The sequence below is a fragment of the Anabrus simplex genome, chromosome 2, assembly GCF_040414725.1.
Source record: "Anabrus simplex isolate iqAnaSimp1 chromosome 2, ASM4041472v1, whole genome shotgun sequence".
NCBI classification, from domain to species: domain Eukaryota; kingdom Metazoa; phylum Arthropoda; class Insecta; order Orthoptera; family Tettigoniidae; genus Anabrus; species Anabrus simplex.
The window spans coordinates 1,193,195,263-1,193,211,463 of NC_090266.1; the positions used below are offsets into that span (position 1 = coordinate 1,193,195,263).

General features: G+C 39.0%; 1 protein-coding gene across 2 annotated transcripts in view; it reads left to right on the forward strand.

The window, feature by feature from the left end:
* Nucleotides 1–16,201, forward strand: part of LOC136863398 (metalloendopeptidase OMA1, mitochondrial) — a 112,539-nt gene that overhangs the window by 76,029 nt on the left and 20,309 nt on the right. For both annotated transcript variants that reach the window (XM_067139809.2, XM_067139810.2), the window contains exon 6: nt 4,607–4,807. In XM_067139809.2, the coding sequence (XP_066995910.2) occupies nt 4,607–4,807 (201 nt within the window). The remainder of the gene's footprint in view (nt 1–4,606; nt 4,808–16,201) is intronic.

Genomic DNA, 16,201 nt, shown 5'->3' on the forward strand with positions numbered 1-16,201 from the left:
CGACAGTGTTGCTGGAATGAGTGATAACAGGGAAAACCGGAGTATCTGGAGAAAAACCTGTCCCTCCTCCATTTTGTCCAGCACAAATGTCACATGGAGTGACCGGGGTTTGAACCATGGAACCCAGGTGTGAGAGGCCGGCACGCTGCCGCCTAAGCAACGGAGGCTCCTTATAAGTACATTATGAACAGTAAAATCAATTGGTCTCACCTCCTTTTACACTCCACTGCCGTTAAGTACAAAAAAGAATTAAAAGAAGGCATGGTAAAGGAGATTCCAAACACCAATGTTCACGTCTATTACCTTCAGTTTTGAGATATAAGTATCCCCATAAAAATAATTCACTTTTTTTCACTTCCTTTCACACTCCTCCTCCCGCCCAAAGTGAATTTTCCAGCAAAAAATACTTGTTTCTTTAATAGTAAAGGATCTTCTAAATACCAATTATCATGACTCTTAACTTCTTCAGATTTTGATTTATGTGTCCTCATGAAAGGAATTCAACTCCTTTCCACTCCTGCCCACCAAGATGGTTTCCCCCCCAAACGTGTTTTTCTTTGTTTTTAAAGGAGATCCAAATACCAGTTTTCACGTCTGTAACAACTTTAGGTTTTATTAGATGTATGTATTCTCATACAATTAAGTCAATTAATTTTTCAATTCTTTCACACACACACACACACACACACACACACACACACACACACACACACACACACACACACACACACACACACACACACACACACACACACACACACACACACACACACACACACCCAATTGGATTTTCCGATAACACGTGTTTCTTTTAAAGCAGATTCCAAATATAAAATTTCAAGTCTTCAATTTTTGGGATATCAGTAGCCTAATTAAAAGAATTCAACACCATTTTCAGTCACTTTTACCCCCACCCTCCACCCAAATGGTATTTCCGAAAACTAAAAATACACGTTTCTTTATTTTTAATAGAGATTTTAAAAATACAATTTTTCGCTTCTGTAACATGTTAAGTTTTTTGAGATATACTGTATTAATTCTCATTTTAAAATTTAACCCCTTTTTAGTTCCCCTTAAGTTGAGTTGCCAAAAACAAATCACCCATGTTTCTTTACATTTACAGGAGATTTCAAATACCCACTTTTTATGTCTGTAACATTTTACGTTTCTCAGATATTCTGTAGATATAGACTTTCAAAAAATTCACCCCAATTTGTCACTCCAGTTTAACCGCCATTAATTGGATTTTCCAAAAACAAGAAAAAACAAAAAAAATAGTGTTTCTTTATTCTTAAGGGAGATCCCATGTACAAATTTTTAGTTCTGTAATATCTTCAGTTTCTGAGATATATGTATCCTCATTAAAGGCATTCAACCCATTATTCACCCTTTTACACCCCTCCTATTGGGATTTACAGACAACAAAAAAAAAAAAAAAAAAATTTGTTTTTCTTTATTTTTAAAGGAGATTCTAAATACCAATTTTTACATCTGTAAACTTTTAAAGTTTTAAGATGTAGACACACTCATTTTAAAAATTCACACCCCATTATTTGGATTTTCCAAAAACGAAAGAATACCTGTTCTTTATTTTTAAAGTAGATCCCAAATACCAATTTTCAGGTCTGTAATATCTTCAGGTTCTAAAATATAAGTAGCCTCATTAAAGGCATTCAATCACTTTTTCACCCTTTTCACCCTTTTCCACCTTTTGTATTGGGATTTTCCGAAAACAAAAAAATACGTGTTTCTTTACTTTTAAAGGAGATTCTAAATACCAACTTTAAAAGTTTTGAGATATAGATACACTCATTTTAAAAATTCACCCCCTTTTCACCCCCCCATTAATTTGATTTTCCAAAAACAAAAAAATTCATGTTTCTTTATTTTAAAAGGAGATCCCAAACACCAGTTTTCAGGTCTGTAATATCTTAAGGTTCTGAAATATAAGTAGCCTCATTAAAGGCATTCAACCCCTTTTTCACCCTTTTCCACCCTACCTATTGGGATTTTTCGAAAACAAAAAAATACATGTTTCTTTATTTTTAAAGGAGATTGTAAATACCAATTTTTACATCTATAAACTTTTAAAAGTTTTGAGATATAGATACACTCATTTTAAAAATTCACCCCCCTTTCACCCCCCATTAATTGGATTTTCCCAAAACAAAAAAATACGTGTTTCTTTATTTTTAAAGGAGATCCCAAACACAAATTTTCAGGTCTGTAATATCTTCAGTTTCTGAGATATAAGTATCCTCATTAAGGGCATTCAACCCCTTTTCACCCCTCCTATTGGGATTTTCCGAAAACAAAAAAATACATGTTTCCTAATTTTTAATGAAGATTCTAATTACCAATTTTTACATTTGTAAACTTTAAAAGTTTTGAGATGTAGATGCACTCATTTTAAAAATTCACCTCCCTTTTCACCCTCCCATTAATGGGATTTTCCAAAAACAAAAAAATACGTGGTTCTTTATTTTTAAAAGAGATCAAAAGTACCAATTTTCAGGTCTGTAATATCTTCATTTTCTGAGATATAAGTACCGGTATCCTGATTAAAGGCATTCAACCCCTTTTTCACCCCTCTTATTGGGATTTTCTGAAAACAAAAAAATATGTGTTTCCTTATTTTTGAAGAAGATTCTAAATACCAATTTTTACATCTGTAATCTTTTAAAGTTTTGAGATATAGATACACTCATTTTAAAATTTCACTCTCCTTTTCACCCCCTTAGCGACCGAATATCCAAAAATCCTCTCTTAGCGAGCACCTACATCTTAATATGAACATATCCCCAAAATTTAATTTCTTTATGTCCAGTAGTTTTGGCTCGACGATGATGAATCAGCCAGTCAGTCAGTCAGGACAAGTTATTTTATATATATAGATTATTCATAAATTAGAAGTAACAGACATGAAAGTAGTGATAATGATTGCTGTTAAGAACAGGTGGGAATAATGGCTGGAGGATACTCAGAAAGAGAAGGTGAAGGCTAAGTTAGAAAAGGTAGAAATTCAGTAAGACTTACATTACTTTTATAGCATGATAAGGATGTAATATGTTGGAAATCTTTAGTGGAATACCTTGTGGAGGAGCGATGTGTTCACTGCGACAGTTAAGAACCCACCCGCCATCCCCCAGAAATAATTTTGCTTTTATAACCTAATAGAAGTTATCACGCGCCATAGTCCATCGCCTAACTACTTACCAGCATTTCCATTGGGTGAGGCGCTACGGGATATGACGTCACTCCTAAAAATGAAGTAAGTGAATTCCGTTACCAACCCGCGCACAAGAAATACACAACTGCCCACACCAATGGAGGTGTCACGCGGGACACTAGAGGCCTAGGGCCTCTTCGCGGCTTCTAACCTGGGGGCTTACGCCCCCAGACCGGCTTTGCTTCATCCAGACCAATGGTCTAACCAGTCCAGACCAATGGCTTTGTCACGACCAATGGTCTAACCAATCCAGACCAATGGCTTTGTCACTGACCAATGGTCTAACCAATCCAGACCAATGGCTTTGTCACGCGGGATACTAGAGGCCATAGGCCGCTTCGCGGCTTCTAACCTGGGGGCTTACGCCCCCAGACCCCCTTTGCTTGATCCAGACCAATTGTCTAACCAATCCAGACCAATGGCTTTGCCACTGACCAATGGTCTAACCAATCCAGACCAATGGCTTTGTCACGCGGGATATTAGAGGCCTAGGGCCGCTTCGCGGCTTCTAACCTGGGGGCTTACGCCCCCAGACCCCCTTTGCTTGATCCAGACCAATGGTCTAACCAATCCAGACCAATGGCTTTACCACTGACCAATGGTCTAACCAATCCAGACCAATGGCTTTGTCACGCGGGATATTAGAGGCCTAGGGCCGCTTCGCGGCTTCTAACCTGGGGGCTTACGCCCCCAGGCCCCCTTTGCTTCATCAAGACCAATGGCCTAACCAATCCAGAAGATTCGTAAATAAAAGTAGCGCCGCTGCACTAGGACTAGTTCTTTATATGAACAGTTGGCAGCTCTGTCCACCACACGATCAAGTTCTTCGCGAGAAGCGAGCGAGAGAGAAACAAATGACAGTGCAATCACGCCTGGATGCGTAGCACTGGAAAATGTAAGGTGTTCTGAACTTTTGCCTTAGAAAAAAACTTGATCGATAAAGCTGTACACATAATGTAAACCAGCTATGGTTTTGAGGTCAAGTGAGTCAAATGGAGGAGGAAAGGTGGTCTAGGAGAATATTGGACTCGACCATGGAAAGTAGGAGAAGTAGAGGGAGACTAGGGTGACAGGTGTGGAACTAAATGATGCCAGAGAGCTAGTTGCAAACAGAGGATTGTGGAGGTGCATAGTTAATTCAAGAGGCATGCAGATTGAATGCTGAAAGGCATAACAGTCTATAATGAAGAGTGAGAGAGAGAGTGAATATGTGGGTTTTTTTAATTTCCTCTCTGTACATACTCACTTCCAGCTAGTTTGATAAAACCTTAGTGTCGACACACTATGAATTTCCCGATGCGATGGAATAATGTGTAAAGATGAATTTCTTACTTTCTTGTCTGTATAGTGAGTTGCATTTGTTGTTTTCTTTTCTAGGCTGAACGCCTGAGTAGTGGTCACCTAATCGAGCTCCTGTTATTCATACCAGTTCTCGCAGTGTGGGCATTACTACCTACCTTAGGTGCCTTTGTCGTTCATTCCCTCTCGGACAGTCTTGCGGAACTGTTAATACATCTGCCTTTCAGCCGAAATACAGAGATTGAAGCTGATGAAATGGGCTTGCTGCTGGCTGCTAAGGTAATTGAATTTCGTATAAGAATAGTGTTTTAATGAAACTGTTTTGAGTTTATTCCTTGGATGAGAATATCTCTTGTTGTATGTTGGGAATAACTCCTTGAGATATTCATGCTACTGTCTATTGGTGGTACTGCCCCCACTGTCCAGCTACAACAGTGTGTGCTTTTTTTTAAATTATATCTAAAGCTGTGATTTGTGATGTACATTATCAGGGCATATGACAAAGTAACATATTGTTTATGTTCATTGATCAGAATGAGGTAGGAACATTACAGCACTAGATGATGAAGTAGTAAGGGTCAGCAGCAAATATAGTGTAATACCGTATTTTCTTGCATAATTAACGCACTTTTTTGACAAAAAATACAGGCAAAAACTTTGGATGCATAAATTATTCAAGGAATTCAGATACTTTAAAAACTATTTACAATGTATTTACATTTAAAATATACATCAAATATAATATACACACAGTTGGTTCGATTCATTTGCGGTTGTCGTCATTTGGCATAAAATTATGGTGTGCGTTTTTTTTCTTTCTTCTGAAAAGTAAAATAGGGTACATCAAGTAAGTTAGACACTTGGGTTTGAAGTACCGACATTGTAAAATATTCTTCCCGTTATGAGCTGACTATACGACCTGAAGTGAAATAAATATGAACTAATAAAAGTACAATTCATGTAAGTACGTAATAATGACATACTGGCAAAAAAATTAAAAGTCTTACCTTTTATAGGGTATCATCTTTCAGTTTGCTACCGGCACTGTAGGAAGAATTGCTGCTACTGCTATCACTGCTCACATTTCTCCATAAGAAATCATCTTCACTCCCGTCTAACGAATTCAAGAGTCCTGTTTTCTCGAATCTCTTTTTCATTACCTTCGAAGAAATCATGTCCCAAGTGCACAATATCTACTCACAAGGGAGTTCTGTGGGTGGTTTCCGAATCTTGCCTGTTGGAGTAAGTTCATGCACACTTTCCGCCATCCAGCACTGATAAGAGTTTTTGCACGTTCTTGAATATTTTATTATTATCGAAATGTCCAAGGGTTGAGGTAGGCCTACCGATGTCGGTCCACAAGGAATCACTGCCAAATCGGTTTTCATGGTTTCCAATAATTTCTTAGTGCCTTCTGTCAGGTGGTCACAAAAACTGTCCAACAAGGAAAGGGTCAGGCATCAAAGGACGGACCCTGCTCAATTTGCCCAAACCATTCGTATCCAGTCTTGTACGAGTGACATGTCCATCTACCCTTTTTCTGGTATACGAACGTGGATCCCTCACAGAAATTTTACTTTTAGGCATTGTTTTTTTGTTTTAGAACAACATAAGGTGCAAGCTTTCTGTCATCAGCTGTTATAGCAAGCATCTCAGTACATCGTTGTTTTTCGCTTCCTGCAGTGCATATGATAACACTCGATGTCCCTTTCTTATCGATTGCTCGACTTTGCCTCGACTTTGCGGCATATCGAAACTGACTGGCATCTGAGCTGCGATTCCTATTTGGGAGAGCAAATATTCCTTCACTTTACACTTCTCAAACACAAAGTAATGAAAATGAATTTTTGGTTGAAATAATTTGGCATAATATTGTTCTTCATTGGAGAGAAAGTCCATTTCTCGTCATAAAATTAACCATCCAGCCTCGGCTAACCTTAAAATCCGAGACACTGATTCCATGTGCAACAGCTATTTTCTGTCCTTTAATATACACCCTTTCATGAGAAATGGCATATATCCATCATCGCGTAACAAAATTACATATTTAAGCAGATCCTCCTCTACTTGCGGAAACTTGCCACATTTTGGTCCGCGAAATGCTTTTTGAGATTTGTTGGTTGCTTGAAGTGTACTTTTCTGTTTCCGCCAGTAGCGCACATTGCATTCAAATCCTGAATACTTGTGGCCCACTGTCCTATTCCTGTATGTTTCAGCGTAACTGATCACTGCAAGTTTAACTGATGCAGTTTTACTTCAATACTTGTTCATTGTGGATTAACAAAAAATTTTGAGATCACAAAAAGTGCATGTACCATACCCGAAACACTCGTAAAATATGTTTGTATCAGACTAGAATGGAGCATCACTAATCACTTCTGCGCTGATTCACTCACTGAACTAGTGCAGTCGTACTTCCTACCGACTGAAAACAGCACATTGTGCAGTATTTGGAATGCCCTGTTTTGCAATGGGAAGGCTGCTACTTGAGTAGTTGCCATCTTTATTTCGAAATGCATCTGGGACTACATGATGGATGATCGAAGAAGTGAGTGGATCAAATAGGGGAACATTTCTTTTTCTCTGCTTTGAAACCAAAACTCTTGGGGTGCGTAAATTATGCAAGTGCATTAATTATGCGAGAAAATACAGTATTGTTGGGTGATTTTAGTACCAGAATAGGATGTGAAACGGGAAAGTATGAGATGGTAACAAGATTTGTGTGAAGAAGAAATGAGAAAATCTGTGCTTTAATGCTATTCTCAAAGTTTGGACTTGAATATCAGAAACAAAACTTTATATCACATAGTAGGGATTAGGGAATTTGGAGGCTTATTGGATACTGCAGTCAGTATTCTCATAATTAGAAGGTTCATTGGAATACACTACAAATTGTGGGTTCGATGATAAGGGCAATGAAGGAGACTTGGAGGGAATAGTATCACGCCCAGCTGATAGAAACAGTCTGAGTGATCATCTCCGACCTGTTTCTTTACTCTGCATTTTAAATGCATATTCCTGAAATCTGTATCCTTACAGTTCTTCATCAGACAGTATTATATCTACTCAAGGAATAACAATTTGTCATCTGTCTAATGATTTCAGAATGACATAAATATTTTTAATACAGTGAACTGTACCCAATTTTTTTTCTATTAACACGTTCACGGCCACTCGTATATTGGTAACAGTTACTACAGTACTGTAATACTTTTTTTGCATAACAATGTTTATTTCTGTGTCCTTATGCATTTGAATTATTTCAGTAGTATTTCTTTGCATAGGAGCCATGATGTTCACAGTGCGTCAGCGGTATCACCAATGTGCTTTTTGCCTCTGATGCCGGTTGATGCAGCGTGTGCATCGTGACTGCTAATGAAGTGGAATGAGGGAAAGAATGTTTTGTTTGAACATAGATATTCAACAACTTTTATACAACAAATAAATAAGTTTTTGAACACATCTCGCAAGGAATTCTGTATAGTAGAATCTTTATTGCTTGGTTTCGACTCGTCACTTGACATGGAATTCTAAATGTATTTTAGCTTAAATTTCACACTTACATTAGATACAGGGTCTTTTATAAGTAATATGCTATTTCCATATCCAATAATATGCCTCATAATATTATGTTTGGAATTAAGTATATTTGACCATTTTTGTTATTTGTGCCAATTTCATCTTCATGTATACAGAGTGGAAGGTAACTGATGCACCAAATCAACACAATTAATAGATCTCTGGGAGAGGATTACAATGTCACAAGTTTCAGGTCTAGAACTAGCACCGTTATGGAGGAAAGTTGTGTTCTGATGAAGCTGCCAGGGTACATATGCGCAGCTGTGAGCTCGCATCCGGGAGATAGTGGGTTCGAACCCCACTGTCGGCAGCCTTGAAGATGGTTTTCCGTGGTTTCCCATTTTCACACCAGGCACATGCTGGGGCTGTACCTTAATTAAGGCCACAGCCGCTTCCTTCCCATTCCTAGGCCTTTCCTGTCCCATCGTCGCCATAAGACCTATCTGTGTCAGTGCAACGTAAAGCAAATAGCAGGGTACATGTGCATTTGTGTAAACCAGCTATGGCATGCTGCTGTTTTTTCAAGGTCAAGCGTCCGCTGTTGGCAAAAACAAATTACATGCATATCCTCTTTCCAAAAAAACAACTAGAACTAATACACTGACTAAGTTTAGTGAGAGTAACAAAAATATGACATTAAGCGTAACTTGGCATATTAAAATGATAATGGTACCTGCTCCTTACTTCTACCCTGAAGATGAAAATGGGAATCCTTGGAACACTATCTTCAAAACGCCCGGCAGTGGGATTCAGACCACTCGCCCTCTGATTGCAGCAAACTCATTGGAATAGCATGCTCCATGCTGCTCAGATTGGCCAGCAAACTTACTGGAATAGCATGCTGCTAACAACTGCACCATGCTGCTCAGATTGGCCAGTATGCTCGCTGGAATAACTTGCCGCTGACAACTGAGCGTGCTGCTCAGATTGGGCAGCACACTCACTGGAATAGCATGCCGCTGACAACTGCGTCATGCTGCTCAGATTGGCCAGCCTGTTAATAAATAATACCAGCTGCATAGCTGAATGTTCATCATACTAGCGTTCTGTCTTTGAGGCCCCATGTTGAATTCCTGTGTGGTCCAGATATTATTACATTAACAAGTGCATTGCTATGGCTCAGCGACTGGGTGCTGGGTGTTTCTGTCCTCTTCAACACTTGTATGCAGCACACAACAAGACACAACACTCATCACCACCACAGTAACACGCATCATTTCTCCTTTGATGGTTGATGTTAAGAAGGGCATCTGGCCATAAAACTCTGCCAAATGTTGTACAACCCATGACCCCACAGGAATAACATGGGATTGATTCTCGGCCATTGCATGTGGAATTTACGGAAAGAAATGTTATGTCCTACGGTTTGGATTCTACATAAAAATGGAGGTCCCTTGGCTTATGATTACAAAAATGTAAAGGTCACACGAAACGTTTTGCATAGTTAACTTTCTAATAGAAAAAATGAGAACACAACAGCAAAGCTTTTTGTGTGCCTTTTAGAAAGTGACACACTCGGCCAAATTGGTTGTGGGAAATGATGTATGTTTTTACAGTAGATGTTTGAATTATGCACCGATGGCAGTAATACCGGTACATGCTCAGCATGCCTCAGTTCCTCTTGGTTTTGTCTGATGTCCAGAGCAGCTTCCAAGATATGTTCCCAGAGCTCATGAAGGGTTTACACTTCTCTGTGATACACCTAAGATTTCATGTATACCAGTAATCTAAGGTGTTTAGATTGGGACTTCTTGCAGGCCAGCAGTAGTGCCCAAACACCCAATCCATCACTGTGGACAGGTGATGCCCAGATGGCCATGCACTGCATTGGTAATGTGCGGTGTGCTCCGTTCTGTTGGAACCACATGTGCTATTGGGTATGAAGTGGAATTTAGTCTGGTAGTAGTGGTAGAATGGCTTCCAGAAACTGTAGATAAGATACTCCAGTCTGTCTCTGAGGTAATACCACAGGACTTATGGGGATGTCTCATAGCATGGTTATTGTTCTCTGACCACACGTTCATATTGTGAAAATTGAAGATCCCACTCTTCATAAATATGTTTCATCTGAGAGCAAAATATGATTCACAAAGTATTTGGGTTGCCGATGGACCCATTCACAGAAGGCCATGCACGGTGCATAATCTCTCTCCGACAGTTGCTGAACACACTGCAGATGGTATGGATGATGCCGGTCTTTCCATAATGGTTGTAGGACAGTCCAATTATGGGACACTCCCACCACTGCCATGATTTGACGAGTAGTGCTGCCGGGGTCACCTGCAGTAAGTTCTAACGCGTGGTCCTCTGCACGAAGATAACGTCTAGTCCCACCAGCTTATGTGCCTCAGCATGACATTTCCAGTGTCAGCTATTCTCTTTATAGCTGGTACAGGACAACATCTCACTAGAAGAGACAAGAATGAAGTAAATCTGTTGACCCAGAAAGGTCAGACTATGGACTAGGATAGACAACCTCCCAATAAATGAGATGAGAATGAAGTGAAGCTGTTGACCTAGAGAGGTCAGGCTGTATAGACTAGGACAGACAACCTCTTACTAGAAGAGACAAGAATGAAGTGAAGCTGTTGACCTATGGCCTAGTGAGGTCGGACTATGGACTAGGATAGACAACCTCTCACTGGAAGGGACAAAATGATGTGCTGATAATACATGGGCAGGCACAGTTCTCCTGTTTATGTCCTCTTTCTGTATTCCTTAAAACTAAACTAGATGGGTGAGGTAAGAACATTCAGCCTGAATGATTGTCAGTAATGTGGATGTCATTCACAGCCATTTGTCTGTCTTCTCTGTCCTACATACATTTCCTACACCCTTCTTGAAGGATTTTAAAATTGGCAGGAAGGCTGGTATAAACCTGTAGCTTACCTCCAATGAGGGAGTGCCTGAGAAGGGCTGCACCCCCTCGGAACGAGGATACAAATTTTCTTTTACAAAAATGTTGCGAACTATGGTTGGGAAGACTTGCGACTAAACTTGAATAAGCAGTATGTTCAGAGCTGTTGGTAGAGAGATGACATGGAATGACATTAGTAGACAAATATAATTGAACGGAGTTTTTGAAGTAAGAACATTCATAATATGAAAATAAAAGTTGGAATTCAAGAGGACAGATTGGTGCAAATATTTGTTCATAGGAAGAGGAATTAGGGATTGGAATAGTTTACCAATAGTGAGAGTTTACTCGGACGTCTGTGACCAAAGATCAGCATGCTAACCACTTAGCCATGGAGCTGGACATTACATGAGATGGAAATCATGTTATTGTTCCATATAGACTGTAGTTGACAAATAAGAAAAGACTTGATTTATCCATCTATTCAGTACTATATCATTCATTCTGTGAGATTGATACAAGTTACATCAACAATCAAAATCACTACTGATCTGCATTTAGGCAGTCATCCAGGATTCCCTATCTGTTGTTTTCCTAGCTTTTTCTTAAATGATCATGAAGAAATTGGAAATTTATTGAACATCTCCCTTGGTAAATTATTCCAACCCCTAACCCCCCTTCCTATAAACAAATATTCGCCCCAATTTGTCCTCTTGAATTCCAGCTTTATCTTCATACTAGCTGATATACCCGTGCTTCGCTACAGAATTCTAGGTTACGTAGTGTACACGTTGTGACCAAGATTGTATTAAATTGCATAGCTCTTAACGTTGCCCTAGAAACACGACGGGGAAGTCACCAAACATCTTTTGTCATATGAAGACTGGGATAGGGAATTTTCCTACCATCAGTCACAATCAGGTTGGCAGATACTCACTCTCCGCTTGCCTTTATAGATTCTCAGAAAGACTCGTAGTGGTTTTCTCAACTGAAATGAACATGGGTCGCTACAATGACGTCAGTAGGAATGGCGCGATTAAAAGTATTGTTTTCGTATGAAATACTCAATCAAACAAAAAACCACACATTTTCTCACTTTTAACGAACAGTACTACGCTGCCGAACTAACAGTCCAAAGTTACAGAGGTTGAATGACCAAGACGCAGACATCCGTGATCCGTGAACACTCTTTGTTTTTTATCGGCAGGGGGGGGGGTCGAATAGTGGATAGTCCCAGGGCAAAAACTATGCCCGTTTACTTATCTGTTTCCTGGGAGTACCCGATGAGTCGGAAAATCTCAATTCACTACACTGGCAGGGAAAATACTATCTGCCTTGGAGGCAATTTTTCCTCCAAGCCAGAGGAGAAACCACATCTTTGCTGCTAATTTTGAATAAAATGAATGTAGATTTAATAAAAGTGAAGAGGAGGGCGCTTTTCTTAAGAAACGGCTCTTATCAGGGTTGAATTTTGAGTTATTTAGTGAATTGTGGTACTATAATTTGGAATGGGCCTAAATTGTAATTCTAGACCAAGCCTCTGTCTTAAGTGTGCACACCGCTCATTTAAAACAGCGCATCAGAGTAGGGATCGAATAGCTGGAATACTATGATGAACCAGTGTGTTACATACCAGCAGTATCAGAAAATGATGAACCAGAGGAATGGCATGCTAAAGAAGAAAGTTATCTAACTCTCCAACTATTTCCCGCCAATATTCAGTCAGGCTGTTATACTCGGTATGCAGCAGTAATCCCATCTATCGGAGTTGAGTGTCAGCATCAAAGATAAAGAACATCACAACAAACAACGGTCAATGTAATGTTATTGTTGATCAATATTACACGCTTTCGATATTGTAGGTCTTCACATTTAATTTTCTTCCGGCTCTGAAATACCACCTTTATCATAGTCGGTATGGTAAAACTGAATAAAACATAAATGATCTGAAATTGTTTTCTCTATAACTTTTGTTATAAAGTACTTTTCCATAGAACCAATAACATAGGTATTTAAAAATTAAATTTTAGGTCCCTCCCCCTAAACTACCATTTCACACAGGGTGAATAAAATTGTTTATAGCTTAAACTGTAGTTTCTTATTCCCCGGCTCTATATACCGATTTTCATTCAATTCTTTTAACCCATTTTCTCGGGGCTCGGCTTTGATATGGACTTAGCAACAAAAATACAAATTCATGAATATCTGTGTTATCATAGCCAGTACGGTAAAAATGTATAAGACATAAATGATCAGAAATTTAATTCTATATAACTTTAGTTATGTAGTTTATCGATATGACTACTAATAATATAAATATTTGAGAATTAAATATTAGGCCTTCCCCTAAACTACCATTTCACTCAGCATGAATAAAATGACTTATAGCCTAGATTGTAGTGGTTCATCCTCCAACTTTACATACCGATTTTTATTAAATTATCTTCAGCCGTTTTCTCGTGATGCATGTACATACAGACAGACAGACAGAAATTATGGAAAAGTAAAAACTGCATTTCCTTGTTACTATGGACATGACCGATACAGAAATGCCATTCTTTTCAAATTCTGAGCAATGTACAGACAAAACTCTTATTTTATATAGCTTGTGATCTTTCCTACTTTTAAAGACATCATTCAAACATATTCATCTACTGATGTCATTCCACGCCATCTCTCCACTGACAGCTCTGAACATACCACTTAGTCGAACAGCTCGTCTCCTTTCTCCCAAGTCTTCCCAGCCCAAACTTTGCAACATTTTTGTAACTACTCTTTTGTCGGAAATCACCCAGAACAAATCGAGCTGCTTTTCTTTGGATCTTTTCTAGTTCTTGAATCAAGTAATCCTGGTGAGGGTCCCATACACTGGAACCATACTCTAGTTGGGGTCTTACCAGAGACTTATATGCCCTCTCCTTTACATCCTTACAACAACCCCTAAATACCCTCATGACCATGTGCAGAGATCTGTACCCTTTATTAATTTGTAGACATGTTTCAATCCTTTAGGTCCATCATCATTACATTATATCAAGACAATAAAATAATAAACAACTTGACCAAGGTAAAAAAAAAGAATCTCCTTTGGAGAATTAAAGTGTTCAGTGTCAGACATTAAATGATGAGTAATATGGTGAATTAAAAACATCCTTCCTTATAAAAGTACTTTACAATTCTGCTGCTAAAATACATGGTTTGTTAAAATCAGTCATTGACTTATGTCATAAGTATGAACGAAATAGCATAATATTGCTTATATTTTTTCAATGTATACTCTCAAATTCTGATAATAGGAGTTAATATTTCTTGTTTAGATGTTGATTCTAGTACTGCTGTCAAATCCAGATTGGAGTGTTGTATGATGACTAATCTTCTAAAAGTGGTGAGGGTGATACTCCGTAAATGTACTGCCTAAATTTAGAAAAATGTATTGATTAGCTTTTAAAGACAAACGAAGAGTTAATATGAAGGAAAGAATATTTGATGAGCAAGAGGTTTCAATTACAATTTCAAACCATTTCCCCTCCCTCCCTCCCTCCCTCCCGGCACTGCAGACACCCTCTTACCCACCTCCTTCCTTCCCCTTCCCTTCCTTCCCTGATACCAGTATTGCGTACTCTGTTTCAACTTCTATTCAATAGTGAGCTACGACTTTCACTGGCCCGATCACATATGCCACGCCACCAGACTGTGAGATGAGTGAATAGTATTTTTTACTGGATTTTACTATTATTTAAGTGCCATTGTCCACTTGAAAACCTCTAGTATTCCCAGTATCATCATCATCATCATTTCACTTTTACAAATGCGATGAGATTGGGGCAAATATGGTTGATGTGCATTTTACTCTCTTTCTATCTCTATCACTCTTCAAATCCCAGTCAATCCATATGAGATTTGTGCTGGAAAAAGGGGAGGTGGACAGGTATTTCTCCGGGTACTCCGGTTTTCCCTGTCATATTCCATTCCGAAAACGCTCTCCAATATCATTTCATTTCATCTGTCAATCATTAATCATTGCCCCAGAGGAGTGCGACAGGCTTCAGCAGCCAACACAATTCCTATCCTCGCCGCTAGATGGGAGCTTCATTCATTCCATTCCTGACCCGGTCAGATGACTGGAAACAGGCTGTAATTTCATGTCCTGTTGCTTTACTTATCCTTTTCTTCTTCTTTCGTTTTGGCCGACTATGGACCACGTTAATTTGAATTCACCTTCATCTGTTTCTGGGCTTTAATCCTCGTCCAGTACTCCTTCATCCTTTCACTCTGCAATCTCCTCCTTTCTTATGTCCATGGCACTTGGTTACGGGATCTAACTTTTTCTTGAAACCTTTTCGTCGCCTTAATACTCGACTCGTAAGCATCCCTGTTGCTGATTTCCATTCCTTGTATTCCCACTTCTTCCATGTCCCTCTTCACCTCCTGATAGCCGTGCACTCTAGTTTTCCTGATCTCAAAAAATCTTGTTATCTGATTAGTCAGTCTTCCAGATGGTATGTGAGATCTTTTCCATCTTGAGATATAATTCTTGGTTTCCTTTCTTTCTGTATGATCCATCCGCTGTTCTTTGGGGTCCCAGGATCTTCCTCAGAGTCTTTCTCTCCACTAGTTCCAACTTCTTGACCAATCCTCTTTTTATCAGGTTCAAACTTGCAACTGCATATAAAGCCTTATCCATTTAATATGCATAAAGTCCTTTTTCTCATTCATTCTCTGTTTTATTACTCAACTTTTCCACCTTTGTCACTCTGTCTCTCTCTCTTAGTCTTCTTTAACTTACTTACAAGAAATTTAATTTCTTCTGTCTGTATTCCTTTTTTGCCCTACTTTGTTACTGGCCAGGTCTTAGCTATATAAATCGTAACAGGCATGTGCTGGGTGAGTGGCTGCGCGGTTTGGGTCACATAGCTGTCAGCTTGCACTCTGGAGAAAGTTGGTTCGAATCCCACTGTCGGCAGCTCTGAAGATGTTTTTGGTTCTTTCCCATTTTCCCACTGGGCAAATGCTGGGACTGTACCTTAATTAAGGCTATGGCTGCTTCCTCCTACTCCTAGCTCTTTCTCATCCTATCATTGCTGTCAGACCTATCTGTGTCGGTATGATCAAAAGCAAATAATAATTAAAAAGTCTTGTACCTTATTATTTTTCTTTTTACAATTTGCCTTTGATCACACTGACACAGACAGGTCTTATGGTGATGATACCTAATTACTTATAGAATGGTACCTAGT